The sequence below is a fragment of the Bos indicus x Bos taurus genome, chromosome 2, assembly GCF_003369695.1.
Source record: "Bos indicus x Bos taurus breed Angus x Brahman F1 hybrid chromosome 2, Bos_hybrid_MaternalHap_v2.0, whole genome shotgun sequence".
Lineage (NCBI taxonomy): Eukaryota > Metazoa > Chordata > Mammalia > Artiodactyla > Bovidae > Bos > Bos indicus x Bos taurus.
In genome coordinates this window covers 27,140,812-27,165,769 of record NC_040077.1, presented here as the reverse complement: position 1 = coordinate 27,165,769, position 24,958 = coordinate 27,140,812, and the positions used below count along the sequence as shown (strand labels likewise).

Below are 24,958 nucleotides of genomic sequence, written 5' to 3'. Positions count from 1 at the left end.
GGGACATTGACTTGATGTGTGAGAGGTAGGTAAGGGAGGTGATTGCGGATCTGGCTCTGGACTGGTTGTATTCCAAATCAAAACCGTGCTTACAAGTTGGTTGTTTGCTGTCTGTCTCAAGGAATTAGCTAATCCTGGAAGGGGCAATCCTTCCACGTCAACCCCATAGGCCCCAGTGTGTCAAAGCATCAGAAAACAGACAATAAAAAAACACAGTGAATACAGCAAGCTTAGAGAATCTCTCTACTACCAGCCCTGAGTGACTGAATCACCAGGAACACTTTATAATCTCTGGGCTGTCTTTCAAGGCCATGCAGTTCACGACTCAGTATTCTGACCCCTAACTATTTACAGAAATCATTCTCACCATCTCACTCCAGTGCTCTTGACCCAGAGCCATTCTTTGCTTTTTCAGAAAGCAAATGGGATTAAAGTCCAGGGCTGGGACTTCCTTCTTGGAGTGTTTGACAAGGACTGACGTACTCTAGGCCCTTTGAATCCCGGAAGTCCAGGACACACCCAGCTTTGGGTGCAGCATCCTGAATGCCGGAGTGTAGGTACAAGGACTGAAGCAAACAGCATTTCACCATGAGGGACCCACTGACAGACTGTTCGGTGAGTAGCTCCGTGTAATTTGCGTGCCTGCGTGTGAAAGGCGGCTGAGGAGTAGATTTATATACTAATGGATTTGAACTTAAGAAATTTGAGACGCTCAGAAGCCAAACATGTTTGGATATTGGCACTGGAACAAAAGCCTGTGGTTGTTCTTTGGTTTAATTTAAAACAGAGCTCTTTCTAGCAAATGACAGGGCAGGTAATTGTCATATTTTATTTTCCTATTCTTGGAAAAACTTTGAGTGGGTATAACATTATATTTACACGCAGATGGTGGTTGTTCGGGAAACATACCAGTGGTGCCAGTGTAGAACGTAGAAGGACACACAAACGTGTGGAATATCTGCAGCTAGTCTGGGGCTTTGGGAATTAAGTCGGGTGCAAAGGTTTTGCGTATTTTCCCCTTTCATTTAGAGTCCAGAACTGCAAGTCCCGAAGGAGGAAGTACAGGCTGCACTGTCCAGCCTGCAGTGGTCCTTGGACATGTTTACTGACTTGTTTGTTACAATCCTGAGAGCATTTAAAAAAACAGAAAGTTGGTCAAAAGTGCAGAGACATTGTGAGGTCCTTAGCCACAAGAGCAGAGATGTAATTTAGGAAATGAGAAGCAATTAAAACAAAGGGTGGGGGGAGGAAATAAAGTAATCAAGGATTGTTGTTGTGTTGTCCCAAGAAATGATGCCAAAAGGCTAAAACTGGTGACATCAGAAGCAAGGGACTGCATTCATCCTTCAAGTATTTTATTTAAAAACAAAAAAAGGTGGAGAAGCAGATCAACGGGGCATGTAATAAAACCCTAAAGAAAAAAATCAACAGAGAATTTTTGGTTTCATTTGTGTTTATTCAATGGATGTGGAATGTATAGGCTTAGTGAAGATGAAAGTGAAACTGTCATCCCACCAAATGAGTCAGGAATCAGACGTGCTAAATGAGATAAAGTCATAGCGGCTAGTAATAGTAATAATGAGAACATAGTAACAGGCTCTGCCTACTTTTACTTTTTAAAATATAATAGTAGTACGTGTATTACTATTGTATGTTACTATTGTTTTTACAAATAGTAATATGTGTATTACTATTTGTAAAAAAATTCCAACAATATGGTTGCATGCAGATTTTAAGAGTGAAACCTCCTCTTCCCTTAAATTTCCTCCAGCCATCTTTTCTCTTTTTGGTCAGCACAGATCACTTTTCAAAGTGTTTTATCATTTATGTGTTTGTTATTTGTTTATTTCTCACTCCTTGCATTTGCTCCCTTACTAAAATGTTAACTCCTCTCCTTTCTCCCCATTGATACTTTGGTGATGTTTTTGCATGGGGTGGGTGAATGGAAGGGGGGATGCAACAAGTGGAAGCAAAAACTTGGCATCGATGATCACTAAAGAAGAAAGTCAAGAACAAGAGAAGAGTGAGATAGTGGAGAGGAAAGCCGGGACAAGTTAAAAAAACTGAAAGCCTAACATTCCTTTCCAAGGCTGACTCTAGATCCAGAACTAGGGGAACTGTTTCCTTTGAGCAGCTCCCAAGACAATCCATCACCACGTCTCTATGTCAGCTTAATTCTCCCTCCCTGACAAGCACAGGTCCTTTTCCCGACACTGGACCATTGCCCCAAGGACTCTTGTCCTTGTCTCTAAACTTGAAGGTTGTCCCTCTAGGCCCAGTGCCACCAATCATAGTCTGGGAGTAGAGAGTGGGAGGATATTCCTTCAGCCAGGGTTTCTGACTCCTCTAAAGTCAGGGAATCTTTATTTATTTGCAACTGTTTCATCTCCATCAAGCATTAGAGTTGATTTCCTGGTGCAGTCCTGGTTTGTGCTTGGGGAACAATGCTGTGTGGAGATGAGCCTGAAATTTAGGAACAGAAGAAAACAACAGAGTGGACTGCAAAAGAATGCTTTGTGAAACAGGGAGTTTCATGAAGAAACCAAAATGAGTCCAAAGTTTTAACCACCTGTAAAATATCCCATTTCATGAGTCCCTGAGGTCGCCCAGGGCACAATTAATTCATAAAGCCTTCCTGAGTCCCCTTTGCTGTTCATCTGAAACGATCACAACATTGTTAATCGGGTATACCCCAAAGCAAAATAAAAAGTTTAAAAAATAGTAAGAGGTTGGTTATATAAAATATTATACTATCTTGAACTTGGGGGAAGAGTAGGTGCTGATTAAGGCATTGTGTTGTACCAATATTCCTACATTAAAAAGAATTCATAAAGATGTAGTTTAGCTACAGTTCTGAACTTGGTCTACCCCAGTAGATCCATATATGGAAATCAGTGGGTTGAGTGACCTTCAATGGGAAAAAACATGACCTCCTTATTTGTGTTAGTTCCTAACTGTAACTAAGAATTTCCCCCAATTTTGAGTATAACAGCAGTGTCTGTGACCTTGTAACTAATGAAAATCACTTATATTTTTATATAACATTAGAGTTGGTTACAGATATCTAGAAATACCATTTATACACACTCAGTGTGACTTAAAAATTTGAGTAATTTTTAAGACTTGTTATTTAGTATGTTAATTAAAGAGCACACAAAATATCCTGATTTTAAATTATGTTTTATAAAACATATATCAATATAGTTTTCTTTATAATCCTGTTATTTTGTTTTATGAGTTTGAAAATATTTTTATGAGTAAAATAGATTTCACCAGTCCGCAAAAAAAATTTATAAACCTCTTCTTTTAGGTCATGCTCCAATGAACAAAATAGATTGATAGCTGGGCTATTCTACCTCACAGATCCGGGTTAGTGTCTATGCTCAAATTATCAGTCACTAGGGTAGCACACACGATGCTTGAGTGCTGTGTGGAGCTTTTAACTAATCTTAAGACTGTCAGAACTTATTTGAAGGAGATTTTTTTAAAGTCCTGTTTTTGAAAAAGAGAAGAATTGGCTCTGGGACTTGATGCTTTAATGCCTGTGAGCTTAGCTTCTAAACCTAAAAATATGCCAAGGGAAATCATTTTCAAATCCATGTGTAAGGCAACAGACTGGATCAAATTATCTTCAAATGAAATAATCTAATCATTAAAAAAAAAAAAATAGCACCTTCCTAAGAAACAATGCCAAAGAAATCAAGCGCAAATAATAAGCTATAGCCAAGGTTTTGCTTTTACTCACCCCTTCACTACCCAGGAAGGGACTGTCAAAGCAGGCTTTCTTGGGTCCACATAGTCAGCCTCTCAGGGCCACACAGTCAGCTGTTGAAACAGTCCTGTGGGTTCAGATGCCAACTTGAGCTTCCCATCTCAGTGGTTCAGCCTGGGCTGTAGGATGTTAACTCGCACGATGTTAACTGGCACTAATTCAGAGGATGACAGGGCAATGGTCCATGGCTCCTGCGGGATTCTGGGACACTATAGAGATAAGCAGGCAGCTTGAATCTGGTGTGGTTGTCCTTGGCCCACACCATCAATGAGACATACGATGTGCCATTTCACATTTTGTGGGCCTGTTTCCTCGTCTGTAAAGTAATAAGAGGAAAGGATGAAGTAGCTTATGTTCTTTAATGTTCTGTATCCCACAGTCTATGACAACCTGCCAGGGAGATTCCAAATATTACCCGGATGCCTAATTAATACAAGAAATCCCCTAGTTTAGAGGATATTACATCACATGAAATCGGTAGCACAGTGCCTGGCATATGAAAGGCATTGAACAAAAGCTTATTTAATTAAATTTAAGTAGAATATCAGGTTTGTTTAACACTATGTAGATCATCATTACCCCTCCCCCACCAAAAAAAAGCCTCCAAACTTTTCATACTGGCACTTAGAATAAAGTGAATTTTTCTAGACTAGCTGAATTTTACCTTCTTAATCATTCAAAACATGGAAAGTTAGAAAGAACAGGTAGGCCAAGGTGGATATAGAGTATTTTCATTTTCATTTTTCATCTTTCATTTCATGTTCCATTTGCCTAGATTACTAAGTTTTTTTGTAAAGATATTATTTATCCAACAGAATTTGCTTACAAGTGCTGGGCAGAAACACTTTCTTACCGGCAGAATAGGAAATGTCTGTGTATATCAGCTGTCTACCTAAAGGGATTTTTAGGGTCTCAGAAAGATCCCACTTATTTCTCCACCAGTCTGCAATCTCTTTATCAGGAAAAAATCTTTTTTTCCCGGTAATTAATGACCCCAGGGAAAAGCAGCCTGTTCATACAGTAAATTCATAGGGAGATGTAAGATCAACAGTAGGGTCTTTCTTGGAATGAATATTTGGTAAGGGGTGGGATATTCAAAAGCTCAGTAGGTGGAAAAAGAACATGAAAAAATGATCTTCCACATTACTCTGAGCAGAGCAAACTCTTCTGTGCCCGTTGATGACGATGAGGGGCCATCTGCACTGCTCATAATGCTGAAAGGTAATGCCACTCTGAGTTCACTTAGTGTGGTTATCTGCATGTGTGCGTGCTATGTTGCTTCCTTCTTGTCCGACTCTTTGTGACCCTGTGGACTGTAGCCCGCCAGGCTCCTCTGTCCATGGGATTCTCCAGGCAAGAATACTGGAGTGGGTTGCCATGCCCTCCTTCAGGGGACTCTCCCCCACTCAGGGATCGAACTCAGGTCTCCCTCATTGCAGGCGAATTCTTTACCAGCTGAGCTACCAGGGAAGCATGATTATACTGACTACCTGTTTATAAAATATATTTATTTCTGATGGATTCTCTAATTGATTTGCTCCCCTAACATTTTTAATCACAGTTCTGTCCCTAACTAATGAAGCTATCTTTTGCTGTTTGGGCCTTAACTATAAAATAAGAGGATTGGACTTTAGTAGTTTCCAAACTGTGGTTCATGGAATCCCTTCAGAGACCCCTCTGCTGGGTGAGACAGAGTGGGGAGGAGAGATGGGAGAGGAGAGGGAAAGCCAAAGCCAAGGTCAAGAGATTTCATCCTCCCAAAGCAGAGAAGGTCTCAAGATTTTCTGCTTACATATGCACCCCACCCCCTACACACACACACACACACACACACACACACACACACACACTTGCAGGATGAGATTGTCTCTGGGGTCTGCTTTGATGTTTACACAAGTCTGCTTTCCACAGCTTTTATCTTCAAGTCTGAATAGATAGTACAAGATGAAAAGTACAGAATCTATGAATCTAAAGAAGTGGTTATGCTGAAATAATGAAGGTATTCTTAGCAACTTTTTTATTTATTGATGTCACCTTTATCTCAGTCTGTTTATCTCAGTTTGTTGGGGAGTGTCCAGTACATTGTATGTAGAGTTAAAGATTCTCCCCATTGCTGTAATAAGCAGAACATCCCATTTTTATTTGATCATTGAGTTAACAACAATGTAATGTATTGAAGAATTTCCTAACTTGTGTGTATCTGCACACTGGTTTGGGGGAGGGGTTACAGGTGGGGTATAGCTGGGGGGCTGAGCTCAGTGGCCAGTTGCCTCTGCCTTGAACAACTTTGTCCATTTATCACATTGTTCTAGCACAGATATCATTTTCTACAGATACCATGATGTGAAAAAAGGAAGTACTAGTCTATTAAATGACAGGAAATCTTCCAAAATCTAAAACCGGGACTCTCAGGGGCAGTTGAAGCCATAAGATATGATTGATTTGAGCAGACTCTTATTTAAAATAGATAACTATGAATACCTTTGAAAAAGATAGGCGGTCTCCAGACTTCCATAGCTCACCCACTCTACACTAAAAGCAGTTGAGTTTTGAATCACTGGTTTATAAACTTTCAGAGCTGTCTGACTTCCTAGAACTAGTCTTCTGGAGATAGTATTTTTAAAAATTAATTTATTTATTTTAATTGGAGAATAATTACTTTACAATATTGTGATGGTTTTTGCCATACATCAACATGAATTGGTCACAGGTATACATGTGTCCCCCCCATCCTAAACCCCCCTCCCCCACCTTCCTGCCCACCCTATCTCTCTGGGTTGTCCCTGAGCACAGGCTTTTGCGTGCCCTGTTTCATGAATCAAACTTGCACTGATCATCTATTTTACATATGGTAATATACATGTTTCAGTGCTGTTCTCGGAAGATGGTATTTTTTAAATGTGTCTTGGAGAGTTTTGATGCCTTGATAAGTTCAGGAAATGCAGTAGCCCCAGGACAGGGAAAAATTCTCAACCAGTTCTGCTCATTCCCACTTCCGTTAGGGACAAGGTTTCTCTTAGTGGCCCCATCCTCACACATGGTGTCTAAGACACCCGATTCTTTCCCCAGGACTTTGGTTGCAAATCGTCTCTACTGGTGATGGTGGGCTGCGGGGGTCCGTGCCCTCAGACAACTCATCACAGAGACCCTTCCCTCCACTCCTGGTTTTCCAGGTGGGAGTTTCTTCTCCTCACTTCTGCTCTGAAGGCTCCAAATCCTTCCATCTGGCTCTCTGCTTTGTCTCCGCCTTGTTATTGTTCAGTCACTGAGCCATGTCCGACTCTTTGCGACCTGCTGGGCTGCAGCACACCAGGCATCCCTGTTCTCCACTATCTCCTGGAGTTTGCTCAAATTCATGTCCATTGAGTCAGTGACACTATCTAACCATCTCATCTTCTGCCACTCGCTTCTCCTTTTGCCTTCAATCTTTCCCAGCATTAGAGTCTTGACTCAGCTCTTTGCATCAGATAGCCGAAATTGGACCTTATAGTGTTTAAGAGCAGAAAAACTCACTTTGCAAGCAAGCATCCAAATCTTTCTCCCCTGCACATGGCCCCCTGATGTTTTTGTTGAGTCTTTATTTCTGCTTTGGTGTAAACTAGAGAGAGAAACAGGCTGCTATTTCAAAAGACACTGCTTAATACTATGTAATACTTTGAGATATTTCTAAATAAATAAGAATGCTACAGGACCTATAAAAAAAATCATAAAATTTTATTGAACATGAAATAAGATTTGAACTAATGAAAAGACTTACTGTGCCCTTGGATGGGAAGTCTAAATACCATAAAAAAGTTAATTTCCTCAAATTGAGATATATAGATGTAATGCAATTCCAATTAAGATCTCAGTGGGGATTTTTAAAAATTGTAATTAGATAAATGTTCATAGGGAAGAATAATTGCACAAGAATAGTCAAAGAAATTATGAAAAGGAAAGAAAATGTTGCTTAAAAAGAGCAGAAACAGAGTTCTCTGGTGGCCTAGTAGTTAGGATTCCAGGCTTTCATTGTGTAGCCTGGGTTCAAGCTCTGGTCAGGGAACTGAGATCCCACAAGCAGCTTGGCCTGGTCAAAAAAAAGAAAGAAAGAAAGAAAATATCACAATATTGCAATGTTGAAAAAAGAGCAGAAATGTGTTGTTATCTCTGTAACTTAGGTAGCAAGAATATAAAGGGATATCATAATTAGTGTATGTATTATTATTATTTCTGAAACATAATAATGTTTCATAATTTAAAACAAAAAGTCTGGGCTCTGTGATGACCTGGAGGGTGGGATTGGGGGAGGCGAGGGAGGGAAGAGATATATGTATAATTATGGCTAGTTCACATCGTTGTATGGCAGAAACCAACACAACATTGTAAAAATAAAACAAACAATAAATAAATCACTTGTAGATGTTAAAAAAAAAAAAACAGACTCTGATTTAGGACAATGTTTAGCTATATATTTTAGAAATGCAAAATAAGAGTGGCTTTGACAAAGAAAGTCTACTGTTATAGTCCTCCCATACATAAAATACGTCCCTAAGTAGAGAGTTAGGGCTCAGGTAGAGGCCCTCAGGATCCAGGCTCTCTCTCTTTCTGACCTAAAATCTTAGCATGTGGCATCCACCCTCAAGATAACCTTCTGGCACAGCTGTCATTTTAATTCCCAGATTCAGGAAAGAGGAGGAAGGAATTTCACCCATCTCCCTTTGGGAAGCATTTAATTGCATGGCTACACATAAGGGGGAGAGAGGTTGAGAAATGACTTTATTCCAAGGGCATGCGCCTGCTTAACATTTCTCTATTTTCTTTTCATGATACCTAGTTATGTTTTATTGATGTTATTCAGTGTTATGGGAAGGAAATAAAAGGCTTAAGGGAGAACTTAGTGAAAATGTTTAGGTGACTAAGAAATAAACAAAAAAGCTAAGCAATTTTAAAGTGCTTACCAAACTCTCCCATTGTACTTGTAAGGGGAAGAAGAGGCCTGAGAGTATCATGTCATTCACAGATAACAATTTACGTTTATGAAAATAAAAATGAGAAATCTTGGTTGCCACACTGTGATTTTACTCTCATGCCTCAGAGGAGAATCATTTCTTTTTTTCTTTGCAAACTTTAAACTTTATTTTGTATTGAGGTATAACCAATCGGCTTCACAGGTGGCTCAGTGTTAAAGAATCCACCTGCCAATGCAGGAGACACAGGAGATGTGGGTTCAATCACTGGGTCAGGAAGAACCCCTGGAGAAGGGAATGGCTCTACACTCCAGTCTTCTTGCCTGGAAAACCCCATGGACAGAGGAGCCTGGAGGGCTATAGTCCAGAGAGTTGCAAAGAGTTGGACACAGCTGAGCACGTATAGCCTATTAATGTTGTTGTAATTTCAGTGAACAGCAAGGGGACTTGGCCATACATATACTTGCATCCAAAACCCAAAACCCGCTCCCATCCAGGCTGGCATATAACACTGAGTAGAGCTCCATGTGCTATACAATAGGTCCTTGTTGGTTATCCATTTTGAATACAGCAGTGACCTTCCCAAACTCCCTAACTATCCCCTCCCCCGAGCAACCATAAATTCATTTTTGAAGTCCATGAGTCTCTTTCTGTTTTGTAAGTAAGTTCATTTGAGAGAGTCATTTCTTCATAATGAAGGCTACACCCAAGTGTGTTTTGCTTGCTTGGAAGATAGTTTAAAAGTTTGTGACTCGTTTGCTGCAATTAAAAAAAATATATATTTTCAGATCCCAATCCTCATTTCAGCTTTTTTGGACAAGAAAGCTGGTCTGTGGTCCAGAGTTACTGTGGCAGCTGTCCCTCCAGCTCACCGTTCCCAGCCTGCTCCTCCCTTATCCAGGTGTCTGACGGTGCTGTAAACCTGTGATTTTGCAAACCTTGCTTTAGGAGTCAACAATGTCCTTCTAAAGACCTTTGCACTCTGACCCCAGTCCTTGTGTTCTGGGTGGTTTCAGTGAGGCTGTTTTCTCCTATTGTGCATCTACCAGGTCCTGTGGTGGCTTTCTGTGTTAAATTCAGGGGAAAGTTAAACTACTGCATAAAGATCAAAGGATGTGGTATCTATAAGACTATGTCACTACATCCTAGTGTCGGTTGGTCCCACCCCTGCAGGTAGGGGCCTGTTTTGGTCCTTTCTCCAGGATTTTATTCCTCTGTGCCCTCTGTCCTATTTGCCAGTCTACCAGCCCCTTACTCCAGGTGCTGGCTGACAGCTGAGAAGTTGTCTTGAACTGAAGATTCCTGTATGGAAACATGGTTGTCCCATAGGAGGTTCTCAGGAAGTCTGAGTTTCCTGTCCTTTCTCCTTCTCAGCAGGGTGACCAGCAGCATGCCCACGACATCTGAGGTCAGAAAGGGGCTGGCTCATTGTCTGAGCAAAGAGTCACTGCATGACACTCAGTCTACACAGAATTTGCATCCTCCTGGGTGCAATCTCGGTTTGAAAAATGACATGGGCCATCCCATCTCCCAGATGGAAACACCGAGATGATGTGTTTGAGACTAGATCACCTCTCTCACCCACTCTGTTGTCAGGAAAGCAGCAGAATCAACTGACACCCTCTTCCTATGGACAATCATCATCTATGTCTAGCCTCAGGAATACAATGTTCAGAAGAACATTGTGGAGTTTTGAGCCACATGACAAAAATCTCTCGATTGGAATATTTTTGTCTACAACTAAATTCATATATAGATACACTGATAAAGGTTTATTTATAAATATATAAAGGTTTGGTTCAACCAAAATGTTCACCTCATTATTATAACATTCTTATTACGAAAGTTCAATGAGATATAGAGGGGACTAGGAGAAATTTTATTAACAAATTATTCACTTACGTTTTCTATCACAGTCAAGAAAGACTCACTTTAATGGTTCAGGGTTTGTCATGAGGTCCAGAAATATATTGGAATTTGTGGGGGTGACATAACATGAATCTGCAGTGTATTTTAGGATGTATTTTTAGCTTTCCTGGGACTAAAAGGAGTGACAGGAATCCAACTTCACCCACTGATGAAGAGTTTGCATTTGGCCTAGGAAGAAACAGATAGACCAGCTCTATTTTTGAAAAGTTCTCTAGAGTCTTTCACATCCAGACAGAAGAGACTTCCTCTTTATTTTTAAGAACTCATCAAAGTGTGCATTCTGTAGCTGCAGGATCATTTACGAAGACAGCCCTCATCACAGCAGCATTCTGAATTTACAGCAGTTCGGTCTTTGGGAGTGCTCCTAACCCTTCTGTACATCTTTTCTGTTTCAGTATAATAAAGTATACAAGAACCTGAAGGAGTTTTCTCAAAATGGAGAAGATTTCTGCAAGCAGATCACATCCATTCTTCAGCAAAGGTACAAAATGCATGTTTGCACGGAGCAGTTTTTCCTCTTTAGTTGCAGCCAGCGACAAGACTGGAGGAGTGATTACAAGCTGTCCTACTTTCCAGAACGCAGTGTTATATTTTGGTACTTGAGAAATCGGTCTGAAGAGTGATTCTTCGCTATTGCACATTTATCACTGGGGTACCATAAAAATCAGGAAACAACAGGAAGTAATTCTGCTTGGGAAAGCTCAGTCAAGTCCCTCTGATTATCACCCTCTCCTGGGGCCCACCATTGTGCCTGATCTATACTCCCATTACTGTGCTCTTCACACTGATGGCAATTATTCGTCTGCTTTTCTGTCTCCCTGGCAAGGGCAGCAGCTGTGTCTTACTCATCTTTGTATGCTGAGCTCTCAGAGTCTGGCCTTTTGACTTCTTCAGTAAGTGTCTGTTGAGTGAGGACATGGATGAATAGAGTCACCATTTTCAGTATCATCTTCTCTTAATACTACACTTGATCATGTGTAAAGCTCTTTATTATGCTGAAATGAACACACTTAACTCAGGCAAGAAATTACAAAAATTCCTGCTTAAAATTAGAGTCCCCGAGGATTGAATTGGGCCTACAGTGTGCTTAGGCCATTTCTCTACGTGTCGACAGTTCTGTAATAAACAATTCCAAAGAGACCTTCAAAAGAGATTGGTTATTCTTTCAAGGGAACCCATTTCAAGTTTAAAATACTGTACGTGTGCCATAAGAGCAAAGATGCCTGAGTTAATTGCATCCTGTGTTAGTAAGTCAAGAGCAAGGGAGAACATTCACTGGTCCTGATAAAGAACATAGCTTTATCAGGACCAGTGAATGAGGCCAAGGAAAGATACAGGAGAGTTCAAACATGCTTTTATAAAGAAGTAACCAGGTTTGAAAAGACCCTGATACTGGGAAAGATTGAGGGAAGGAGGAGAAGGGGACAACAGAGGATGAGATGGTTGGATGGCATCACCAACTCAATGGACATGGGTTTTGGTAGACTCCCGCAGTTGGTGATGGATAGGGAGGCCTGGGGTGCTGTGGTTCATGGGGTCACTAAGAGTCAGACACGACTGAGCGACTTCCCTTTCACTTTTCACTTTCATGCATTGGAGAAGGAAATGGCAACCCACTCCAGTGTTCTTCCCTGGAGAATCCCAGGGACAGCGGAGCCTGGTGGGCTGCCATCTATGGGGTCACACAGAGTCGGACATGACTGAAGCGACTTAACAGCAGCAGCAGCAGAGCAGAATATAGAATTTGAAAATCTAGCAAAATTATGTGCACATCTCTGGGGTAAAAATTCCATAGCATAAATACAAAGAGGGGATCTAATGGTTTACCTAGACCCAAAGAATTATGCTGGCTATTAGATTGTATATGCAATGAATGCTTTCCTGAACAATGGGCAAAGCTAATCTTTCACAATTAAATCATTTCCCCTTAACCAAGATACCTTGTGTGAGTTGCTTTATATTTATTCCTGATAAATGTACATTTTGCAATGCCACCTCACACTTGAGCTTGAAGCTCTCCATCCTTTGCTCAGCTCTTGGATCATGTAGTTAACCTAAAGGATATCATCCATGCTAAAAGAGTAGGTGTTTCCAAAGAATTGTTTTCTAATGGACACAAAGTCCCTACTAATCTATGAATATGCGGTATATTGTATTTTTTTTCCCAACAAATTCCCTACGTGTCAGCTGGCAAAGACAGATGCTACCTCCCTCCATGACTGGGTCATTTCTTTCCCACTGGGAGTGATTCTGAGGTTCCTATCTCTTCCAAAGAAGTGTTTGAGAACATAATTACCATATCAAAAGGAGGCGTGGTCGCAACCAACATAGCTTGTATTACACTTGCCTTCACTGTCCCCATCCTGTAGTTAGTTATCAGTAGTTAGTTCCCTAGACATACAAAAGATAAAAAGCTGTTTCCCACCAGTTATCCAGACATGAGCACTCCGCTTATTTTCCTCTTAAATGCAAAATAAGATGGGCTTATTACATATGAATCTTTCCTTGGTATTAGGAAAATGCCTAGAAAGCCAATACCCTTGGAAAGAAGCTATCATATTACTTTGGCTTTCCTAATGACTCGACAGTAAAGAATCTACCTCCAATGCAGGAGACCGGGGTTCAGTGCCTGAGTGGGATAGATCCCCTAGAGAAAGGAATGGCAACCCACTTCAGTATTCTTAACTGGAGAATCCCATGAACACAGGAGCCTGGTGAGCTACAGTCCATGGAATTGCAAAGAGTTGGACATCACTGAGTGACTGAGAACATCGTATTACTTAAGAGTATAGACAAGTAACAGGAAACCCCATCAGACAAGTAAAAGGGTACCCTTAGAATACGTACAGCAGGCATTTCTACTGAGACATAGAAAATCATGACATAGAAATTCATGAAGACAAATCCAGCAGCCAACATATGAAAGATTTAGTGAGAGGACATATGGTGCTTAAGAATACCTGCCACATAAAATGCATTCAGTAAATATTTGTAGATTGAATTAAAAAAACGAAAGCTAGTTTAAGGTTTATTTTCTTATTATTACACCTGTATTGTTAAACAGGGCCCTTACTATCCTTGGATATTAACAGTTGCAGACACCTTGCTTAAGAATCCATTGGAATGTGCTTCTGCTAACACATCTGTATTAGCTCCTGGCTACAAGGGACTGCATCCCAATCAAGCTTCAAGGCCAGATAATGTTCTATTTCCAAGCTCAGCTGCCTTCTTGCATTTGTTCTAATTGGTGGTGATAGAAAAGTGTGTTGGAATTGAAACACCATTTTGCCTGGAAATTCTGTAATTCATGGCTGTGCTTAGCTTCTTTTATCTAATTAGCTGCTTCAGTTTCCTTTTTTTGTAGTAGCAACTCAGATTTAGCCAGAAACACACAGCAGCTCCTAAAATGCCTAATGCCAAAGCCATCACATTCACTTCAAAACAATCACAGATCAGATCCAAAAAGACAAAGGCACATTTCTAGAAACTGTTTGAACATTTGGTTCCCTGCCCCACATAGCTGAAGTGTAAACAGGCTTTGATGGGAAAAATCAATTATTTTTTTCCTCTATGAAAGCTTAAGATCAGGTTTTCAAACAGCAAGTACCACAACTCTGGACATAAAACATTTTTTTAATTAAAAATAAAAGAAGAAAACAAAGAAGGAAGTGTAGTTGGTCATTGTTTCATCTACAAGGCATTGCAGAGGCTGTCAATAAAAGATAAGTGATTAAAATGAAATCTTTAATAAATCCTTATCTTTTCTAGTCTACCATAGCTTGAGTGATCTTAGTTCCCACAACTTCAGCCCTTTTCTGCGTATTGATAGCTTCCATATGTACTAGGCAATACGTCTTAACCTGTACTTCAAACCGTATATCCAACAGGCTATTGGACATTTCCAGCTGAATGCTCCATGAAACCACAATGGAAGCTTATCCAAATAGAGTTGATCAGCTTTTCGCCAAAGCTGGTACTCACTCCTTCTGGATTTTTAACCATGATTACCAGGACCTCTGCCCACCCAGTCAAGCCCAGTATGGGGGAGCCACCCATGACCCCTTCTTCTGTCTCAGTAATCAGTGGCTGCTCAGTCATGTCCGACTCTGCAATCCCTTGGACTGTTTGCCCACCAGGCTCTCTGTCCATGGAATTCTCCAAGCAAGAATACTGGAGTGGGTAGCCTTTCCCTTCTTTGGGGATCTTCCTGACCCAGGTATCGAACCCAGGTATTCTGCATTTCAGGCAGATTCTTAACTGTGTGAGCCACCAGGGAAGCTCCTCTGCTGTCTCAACTCATGACCAAGTCCTTATATTTCTCTCTTCCAAACACCTCTGCTCCTCTAGCTTTGTTTTCATTTCATGGCCTCTGCCATTGTTCTGGCAGAGCACTCTTAACCTGTCCTCTGCCTGGGGGTACTGCCCTGCTGCTGGGCAGTTTGTACACTGCATGAAGGCACCTGGCTGAGGGGCATTGTGAAAGTAGAAATTTAATTCACTCTCAACCTTCATGTCTGGTACCTGGGCTCAGAGCTGTGTCCCTTCAGAGGATCTAATTTTTCTCACCCAAGCAAGTTGCCTCAACTAGGGAGCATCTAAGACATCTTTCACTTTGTGGTCAGGACCCTGTTTAAGACCCTTCAGAAGTTTCCATGACCTTTAGTATAAAATTCAGCCTTTGTAGTATTTCATAGAAGGAACTTTAAGATCAGCTTAAATATCACATCTCTAAGATCACATCTTTCAGATCACATCTCTCCATCTTACTTATGGTCGCTGCTTGTAGAACCACTTGCAATCACCTCCCCACCCTTCCTACCTGCCATCATGGGTCCTGGCAGTTGTACATGCTGTATCCTCTGCCCAGGAGGCACTTCTACCTTCACTGCCAGCTTCCACTCAATGCATTCTTCAGAATTCAGTCATCTCAGTCTGGTTGGCCTCCTGGTCAAGACTCCACTAGTATTTATCTCTGCTGTGGCAGTACTGCCTTTCTGTTCACTTGTCTGTCTCCACTACTGGACGCTGAACTCCTTAAGGGTCTTTGTATCCCACATGACTTGCACAGAGTAGGCATTCATTGGATGCTCACTGAGGGAATAAATGTATTCTCAGGAGTGATTCTGTGCCTTTAGGCACTCACAACCTCACACTTTTTAGAAGTTTAAGTTATGCTCTTTACAAGGAGTAATAAATGAGTGTGTCAAAGAAATGTACTTATAGAGTATTTTGAACAAAAGCTAGAAGAGAATAATAAAATCATAGAAGAGACCAGGAAGTGTGTTAAATGTATCTTATCTTTGGTTTCTCTTACTTAAAGTCTCACAATCCAATGCACTATGTGAATACTCTATCCCACCCCTAACTTACAGATGGGGGTATGGAAAAGGTGGCATATTGTAATTTCTACTCAGATCTACACAGGCATGGCGTGAGGGCATCTTCCAAGCGGGCAGGCCGTTTGGGGCACAGCTATGGGAGTGATCCAGTTCCCTTCACAACGTATTAGGGTTTTCTATGGTAAGGGACACCTGTGGTCATCAAGCCCAGTGGCTTTTGTACCTGGTAGCAAAGGGGTCTGTGGAAAGCTCTCAGGGGTCACTTTAGCAGGTAGGAAGAAATTAATGGGCGGGACTCAGCACCCTTTTTCATTCCTGTTCCCACTTATTCAGAACACAGCATCTATATAATATGGTGGGATTCTGTATAACATTTGCTTTCCAGTTGAAAAGTTTTAAAAACTGCCTTTCTTATCTATTTCACCTGACTTCCCCCACAACAAAGCTCCCTCTCCCCACCCACATAAACTCACTCAGTTCAAGAATTAAGACCCAGAGGATCTGAGGTGCTAGACCAACCTTAGCTGTGCATCCCCTGGGCCAGAAGCAAGCAGAGACTCAGTGAAACTCCCAGACTGGACACCCAAGCAGCGTGACCTCCAAGTCTCATCTTCCTAGTTCTCCTTTTAGACACTGTTCTCAGGAACCAGAATAAAGGCAATGAATAATGATGAAGTGGGTATGGTTCGCTAGCCAGAGAATCCCACTGCTCAAAAAGTAGTACCTGTGTAAAAATGTCTTTCAATTTTCAAATTGTTATTAACTTTTATATACAGCCTATTTGTATGAGCTTGCCGCTATCTTTCAAATGGCAAACTGATAAAGCTTGTGTGGAACATGTCAGCATATCAGGTCCCAAGAAGCTGTTGCTGATAGAAAGCAGGAGGCCAGGAATGGGGGTGTGATATTGCAAAGAGTTTCAGACTAAAATTTCTTCTTAATTCATAATAAAGGGGGGAGGGTTGTCACCTGCTGTTTTCAGTCTTGAGAGCCTTCGTTCAATTTTAACCAATTCCTCATAGACACAGAAGCAGCTACAGTTTTCATTTTTAATCTCTTTTTATCATCTTAATTTTCTTAGAGTAGAGCACTCGAAAATTGATTACCTGGTCACTTATAGTCTTACAATTTAATTTGTGCCCTGTCTAAAATATTGAATCTGATACCACATATTTTCTGTCTCTCATGTTTTTTTAAATATGATTTATTTTCAAATCTAAGACAAATGTTAGTCTTTGACTTATTGGTTGATCTTCATTATTGCTAATGAAAATGTGTTGACCTGCCTCCACATGCTGAGAGGAAATTAGAATATAACTGGATTAAAAGTCAGTGCATGCCATTTCCCTGGTCAGGGATTATTAAGACTCACTGGAATATTCCAAGATTGAATTACCCATCCAAAAAGATACATCATCAATTTCACATGTGCCAAGACAATTGCTTGGAGAGAGAATCTCAACTCCTATTAGATACAGTAGCTGTAGGGCTAGAACATTAGCTCAATGTTCTTATAAACTAGTTTCCAATTATTTTAATGAGGGGGGAAAAGTCCATGTCTCAATTTGAGGTTAACTCTGCCTCTGTTGACTTTCTTCACATGTGGTGTCTTCTAGACTAGGAGCCATATTAAAGCACATGCCTTAGAAGAAACCAGTGTGGCTGGGGGTGCGCATTGCCATGTCTGCCTTGGGAAAACATGTCCCTTTCTGACTCTGTCCATTAATTTCTTTTTAGCAGGAATTCGGAAAGGATGTATATTCTGCTTCATGGGACCCTAAACAGATGAGCCACATGGCGGTGTTTGTTTCAATTTGCAAGCATTCTAACCTATAACAATGACAGCTCTCTCCACACTTACCAGTTGGAATGTGGCTTTTTAGAGTGATTTTTCTCTGGGGAGGAATTTACCCATTAACCTCTGCTAAGATAAAGCCATTTAGGTTCAGAGGCCAGAGAGCTTTTCAGTTGTAAGCAAACTCACCAGAAAAGGAGCCTAGCAACATGTTCCCCTCCTGTACACAAGTTCATCCTTCCCACTTTCTCATTTCCTTACCTTCTGACATGTAGGGTGATCTGCTGGGGATTCTGAAATGGTCATTAGTGTTAAAATGCAAGAGGAAATAACTGCAACCTGTTTCACTTGGTTGATGACTCTTTGCGACCCCATGGGCTGTAGCCTACCAGGCTCATCTGTCCATGGGATTTTCCAGGCAATAGTACTGGAGTGGATTGCCGTTTCCTTCTCCAGGGGATCTTCCCAACCCAGGGATCGAACCCAGGTCTCCCACATTGTAGACAGATGCTTTACCATCTGAGCCACCAGGGAAGTTCTGAATGTTGGTGTTAAATATGAAATATATGTAGTATTTATGTATTGTGGTGGTTTAAGTCTCTAAGTCATGTTCAATTCTTTGGACCCCATGGACTGTAGCCCGCCAGGCTCTTCTGTCCATGAAATGCTCCAGGCAAGAATAATGAATTAGGTTGGCATTTCCTTCCCCAGGAGATCTCCCCAACCCTGGGATCGAATCTGGGTCTCCTGCATTGCAGGCAGATTCCTTACCATCTGAGCCACCAGGGAAACGAATATATTTATGTAGTAGGGCTACCATTAGAGTATTGAAGGCAGAGAGACAAAGGGCACAATTGTGCTGCTCAGAGAGGCTGTGTCCAGCTCATTCTGGCCTCAGAGGGCTACCTTGGTGACATATGATATCAGAACCCCTCCTCCCCCACTTTTCTAGACCCTCAAGACCTCCCCCTCCTCATCCAGGAAAGCGCCTTACAACGAACTGCACAGATGCTTTTGGAAGAAGCCCCAGGAAGCTCATTCTGTCTTCTCCTAGGCTGCTGTGATCCCATTTCTACCTGCTAAGCCTCACGAGTTGTGGTGAATCAGAACACTGCAGTTAAAGGCAGAGAGAGAGGCAGTGTCAATTTTGAAAAGCATTTGCTTCTGACTCCCCTGTAATTCTCCAGTTTCAGAGGCAGAAGAGTGGAGTGCTGGGCAGGCGGGTTCTTGAGCCAGACTACCTGGGTTTGCATCCCAGCTGTCACTTCTTCATGAGTGACCTCCAGCAGGGCAAGTTACCGACTAAACTCTGTGCCTCAGCGTTCCCCTCCATGAAATGGGTAGAGTCAGTGTGCCTTCCTGATGGGAGTGATTGCAGGTTATAAGGAAACATACCTGAAGCACTTAGAATGTTGCCTGTCATGTTGTATAATAAATGCCGGAGTCACTAGTTTCTGTGTAGACAAAACACAGGTCAAGCCTCATCAACATGTCACAAATTTGTCAGGAGAGACTGCACTGTTTGGACACAAACCTCATGGGCAGGATTACAAGAATTTTTAAGCTGTATACCAACCTATAAAACTACAAATCCACTTCCTGTAGATTTCTAAGATAATTGTATGTAAAGAGAAGCCTTCCAAAGCAAGAGATGCTGTGTGGTAATTGGGTCTCTCTAGGCTGATTTCCTACCGTTCATGAGAGAAAGCCAGCAGAGACACGGAGCTCAAAACAGAAGAGCCCATCAGTTCAAAGTGAACAGGACCCTCTCCTTTCTTGCCACCAAAGCCCATTCCGCCCCCTCTCCCCCCGACCCTGCAGGTGAATCAGAAAGGGTTAAGGATGTAAAGGAACACCATGCTTCACACTCTTGACATCGTCTTTTTTTATTTCTGCTTAGCCTCTGAGCTATCTTATACAACCTGCAAGAACTGTGTAAAAGTGAAACTGAATTCTGAGGAAGAGCCTGTGCCTGACAGCATTCCCTTTCCTGGGGGAGCCATTCAGGATGGTTCTGGAGCTGTGGATGAGAAAATTGTGCCTTCTTTCCCCCACACCTCTCTGTCTCTGTATATTTGGGGGGTTCTGAATGTTTGGAAATTCTTTTGGATACATACTCATAATCATATTGTTGCAGGAAAGGGGACCCCTTCCAGGGCCTGAAACTGGGCTCTTGTCTAACACTCGGAAATGAATTGTCCAAGGAGACACATGTGCTGACAAAGCAAGAGATTTTATTGAGAAACGGCACCTGGCCGGAGAGCAGGAGGGTAAGGGAACCCAGGAGAACAGCTCTGCCACATGACTTGCAGTCTCAGGTTTTACGGTGATGGGGTTAGTTTCCGGGTTGTCTTTAGCCAGTCATTCTGACTCAGAGTCCTTCCTGGTGGCGCATGCTTTGTTCAGCCAAGATGGATGCCAGAGAGGAGGATTCTGGGAGGTGGTCGGACATGTGGTGTCTCCTTTTGACCTTTCCCGATCTCTTCTGGTTGGTGGAGGTTTATTAGTTCCATGTTCCTTACCAGAACCTCTTCTGTCATAAAACAACTCATGCAAATGGTTACTATGGTGCCTGGCCAGGGTGGGTGGTTTCAATCAGTGTGCTTCCCTAACAATATTAGAAAAATTAATATTTATTAAGAACTCATTCGGTGTCTATCACTATCTGAGCTCAACAAATGCATCATCACTTTTAATGTTCTATGTGTGGCTTCCAAGCAAGAAAGGAATGCTAGAAATGAAATGCCTAAAGATCCCTCTGGTTAGGATGGGTTAGGAGAGGGTTTATGTGTCTAGCTGTTGCAAGTGCTAGAGAGTCGTGTACACTGATGTCAGAGCTGAGCACAGTTCAAATGTGTGGGACTGAATTTAAATAATTCAGCAGTTTAAAATTTTCAAAAGTAGTGAAATGAGAACAGACTTGTAGTGGAGACTGGTTAAAAATTCTAACCAAGACCTGATAGGAAGTCTATTCATTCATTCAAGAAATACATGCTGAGTACCAATAACATGCCAAGCACTGTTCTAAGCCTAGAGATATAGCAATGAGTAATACAAAATCCTGACCCTGATGGAGCTTACACACTAGAGATGTTCATAGAAGCATACTAAAAAATTATGTGATGTAAGATAGTGATAAATGCTAGGGCATAAATAAAGCTGTAGGGGATACTTACAAGAATGCTGTTTTCAATAGGCCTCTGAGGCAGTGATGTTTGCACAAGACTGGTTGAAATTGACAGGAAGGAGAATGCCATGGGGTTATGTAGTAGACCAACTACCTGGCAGAGGCCACAACATGTGCAAAGACCCTGAGGCAGGATGACATAAGGCTACTGAACAAGGGTATGGTGAACGAGGGGATGACAGGAGAAGAAATCAGAAAGAGGGCCAGGGGCCAGGTGGTGCAGGTCAATAGAAATCAATAGAAATAGAGTCTTTGAGCCTCTATTTAGGTGATTGCCACATCTTAATTATCATAAAACCCCTTAAGGTAAGTCTGATTACTTCCTTTTAAAGTTTTCTAAAGCCACTCACTGGAGAAGGAAATGGCAACCCACTCCAGTATTCTTGCCTGGAGAATCCCAGGGACGGGGGAGCCTGGTGGGCTGCCCTCTATGGGGTCGCACAGAGTCGGACACGACTGAAGCGACTTAGCAGCAAAGCCACTTTACTGAGTGACAGCCTCTCCTGGGATTCTAGAACATTCAAGTTCATTGAGGGTGGTGGTCTCTTTGAGCTTGCTGCCAACCAGGACTCTCTTTCTCCATCAGTCAGAACTTATTCCAAGAGCAGAGAAATCTTTTTTAAAACACTATGAGTTATTTCTTTATCATCTTCATTATTTAAAAATATTTGTCTTAACCTTTTCTTATTCTTGAACAAGGCCTGCTACCAAATGGGTGTTTTCTGCACCTAGGCCTTAACATACATCCTGAATAACTTGGCACACAGCTGTATTAATGAAGAAAAATGAATAGAAATTTAGCAACAGGTTCATAGCCCATGATATCTGGATTTCACTTACAAAATAGAACTGTCTTTCCTTCTTTGGTCCATAACACTGAGTCTAATTTGTGTGAGAACATCCAAGTATTAAGTTAATTACTAGAGAGTCCTGAGATTGTTCCCCAAATGAAACGGAGTCATAAATAATTTTTAAAGATATTTTATAATAAAAATAGAATTGAAAGACTGAAAAATATGTAATAAAGACTCTCTGGTCTATGGTAAGATGAAAAACACGGTATAAATTCAACTTAATTTCTTACATTTTTATTATTTTCATTGAAAAGTGAGGAGATGAATAAAAATGTGTCTTCATTTTAGTTATAGATGGGCCTAGAATGGGACATAGAAAAATCAGTTTAAGATGAGAGTGATTCAGTCTATCCCAAAGAACTATTTCTTTTGAGGGGCATGCCCAGATTCCCTAATGGGTCTTGTCTTGCATACAAACTCATGGGAATTCATCTTCTAAATCCCGTGTTGGCCCATTAGGAAGCATGCTGTTGTTTAGTGGCTAAGTCATGTCCAACTCTTTTGGGACACCATGGACTCTAGCCTGCCAGGCTCCTATGTCCATGGAGTTTTCCAGGCAAGAATACTGGAGTGGATTGCCATTTCCTCTTCCGGGGAACTTCCCCACCCAGGAATAGAACCCGAGTCTCCTCCATCAGCAGGCGGATGCTTTATTACTGAGACAGCAGGGAAGCCCCAACTAGAAAGTTACTGTTTGGTTAATTCCATTATTATCTTATTACCAGCTATTATAGTCTAGAGTTAGTCTGACGGTTCTTATGTCTCAGGATAAGTAGGAGCGTAGTTGGAATAGTTTGCAAGGACTGCCATAGCAAGGCACCACAGACTGGGTAACTAAACTTCCAGTCTTACTGTCACTTATTGTAGCTTAAACTATAGAAACATTATTGTGTCACAGTCCTGGAGGCTGGAAGTCTGAGATCAATGCGTCGGCCAGGTTGGTTCCTTCCAGGGACTATAGGGAAGATCTGTTCCATGCCTCTCTCCTAGCTTCTCTGGTCTGCTGGCATTTAACCTTCAGGATCCTTAGCTTGCAACTCATCATCCAGCTCTCTGCCTCTTCATCTTTACACAGCATTCTCCGTGTGTGTGTCTGTGTGTGTCTATGCCCAAATTTCTTCCTTTCATTAGGACATATCCATATTGAGTTCTAGCTCATCCCAGTGACTACATCTGAACTTGATCATTTACAAAGACTCAATTTTCAAATAAGGTCATATTCACAGACAAAAGGGTTAGGACTTAAGCATGAGAGAGTAACAAGCAGGAAGGCCAGGGGTCTCCAAACGGAGGAGATAAACTGCAAGTGTCAGACATTTTTTTCTCTCTCTTAATGGCAGAAGGAAACAAACTAGTGTTGCATTTTTTTTCCCCCTTCTCTATACAAATTTAAAAAGAGGTTTCTCTTAAAATTCTGTGTTGCCTTTATGACACCTGGTTCCACCTGAGCTTAACTTTTCTCAAACCTTGAGCTAACCAATGCATTTTTCATATGGAAATGTTTGTCTTAAGCTTTGTTAATGAACTATGTATTCACCCCAGACTCAGTCTTCAAGTCAGTTCTGCCTAAAGGCTCAGACAAACCAGTATGTTATACTCAAACATTGTTCTCCTAATCTGGGTTAATGGAACTATATAGTTGTATGGAAATCTGCCCTTCTTCAAGATTCATGTCAATCGTATTATGGCCCAGGATGACTCACCTGGTGCCAAGATTATTTCAAAATGCATCTTGTGGATGAGGGGCCTGGTACCATTCTCTGAGTTTTGAGACATTTCCTTTCTTTAATTAGTGGACTGCTAGTAGCTATATAATATCCAGCTAAAGACTAGCAGGGGAGCACTCTTTCTGCTCCCTTCTGATGTCTTTGTCAGAAGCTTTCTCTATCTCTTTTATACTTTAATAAAACTTTATTGCACAAAAGCTCTGAGCAATCAAGCCTTGTCTCTGGCCCCCGATTGAATTCTTCTCCTCCGGAGGCCAAGAATCCCGGCGTCTTTTGTGGTTTAGCAACAACCTTTCAGGAACACAATCCAACCCATAATGCTACTGTACAAGAAGGTTAAATTAAAACTTCTCTCCCTTTTTAGGACTCTCCTGGATATCCTTAAGGATTACGCCTAGGACAGGAGAATCCTTCTAGTAGACAAATCATCTCCTTATGCTTTACATTATCAGCCTGAGTCCTCCTTCAAATCTTTGTGTGTGTATTTGTGTTTTTCATGATTTCCAGTCATTGTATCCTATCCAACAACTCTCCCTTTGCTAACAGGGCAAATCTGGAGATTAATTATGCCAAAGGACTTCAGAAACTGGCAACCAAGCTAAGCAAAACATTACAGAGCGCAAAGAAAAAGTAAGTACATGGAAGAGGTAAGGCAAAAATCACTCTTAAAAATAATTTTTAAAAAGTGACATTGTTGTGGCCACGCATTCCGGAAAACAGACTCACTGACAAGGATAGTGCAGATAGTGGAGTGCAGTTTATTACACCAGCAGGCCCAAGGCAGAGTCTCCTCTTAACCAAGAACCCCGACCAGTTTTTGTGAAAACCTTATATACCCTAAGTGTACATGCTCAAACCCACCTCCCCAAAGTCTCTGAAACTAGTCTGAATAAAGGACAAGAAGAATACAATCAAAGTTAACCCGTGATTTGTATGCCTTAAACCCGTGATTCGTATGCCTTAAGCCTCGGTAGCTAACCATGGACAATTATCAATAGGCCTGTGGTCATACCCCAATAAGCATAATAGAATTTCTGATTCTATTCGGTTACACAGATAATTAGGGTATTCTTTTAGGTGATGGAGAGCCTACCTACGAGCCCTGGGGCTCTTCCATGGTGGGGGCGGTTCTGGTTTTCCAGTTGGTTTGTTGTTTCTGTACATACTGGGCACATAGCTCAAAGTCCACAGTCCGGCCCAAGGTGGAGTCCTGCTTTCAAGATGGAGCCTGTTCTGTCTGTTTCCTCCAACGTATGTTCAGTTCCAGCTTCCTTTTATGAAGGTGGCAGGTCCAGAGCATCAAGCCTGGTTTCCAGTTCTTGGGCACTTACTGTGTGCCAGACACTGCGTTAAATGCTTTTCTAGATTTGCTACACTTATTTTAATCCTCACAACAATCTCTGAGAAGT

The 24,958-nt window shown here is 41.5% G+C and overlaps 1 protein-coding gene across 4 annotated transcripts in view; it reads left to right on the top strand.

Moving 5' to 3' along the window:
- The first annotated feature begins 327 nt into the window (after positions 1-327).
- The window catches only part of NOSTRIN (nitric oxide synthase trafficking), a 63,128-nt gene continuing 38,497 nt past the window's right edge, over positions 328-24,958 (top strand). Inside the window, exons 1-3 of one of the 4 annotated variants that reach the window (XM_027558463.1) lie at positions 328-615; positions 11,043-11,128; positions 24,096-24,179. In XM_027558463.1, coding sequence (XP_027414264.1) covers positions 589-615; positions 11,043-11,128; positions 24,096-24,179 — 197 coding nt within the window. In that variant the 5' untranslated portion in view covers positions 328-588. The remainder of the gene's footprint in view (positions 616-11,042; positions 11,129-24,095; positions 24,180-24,958) is intronic. The other 3 variants (XM_027558470.1, XM_027558456.1, XM_027558478.1) reach the window with 3 other exon arrangements.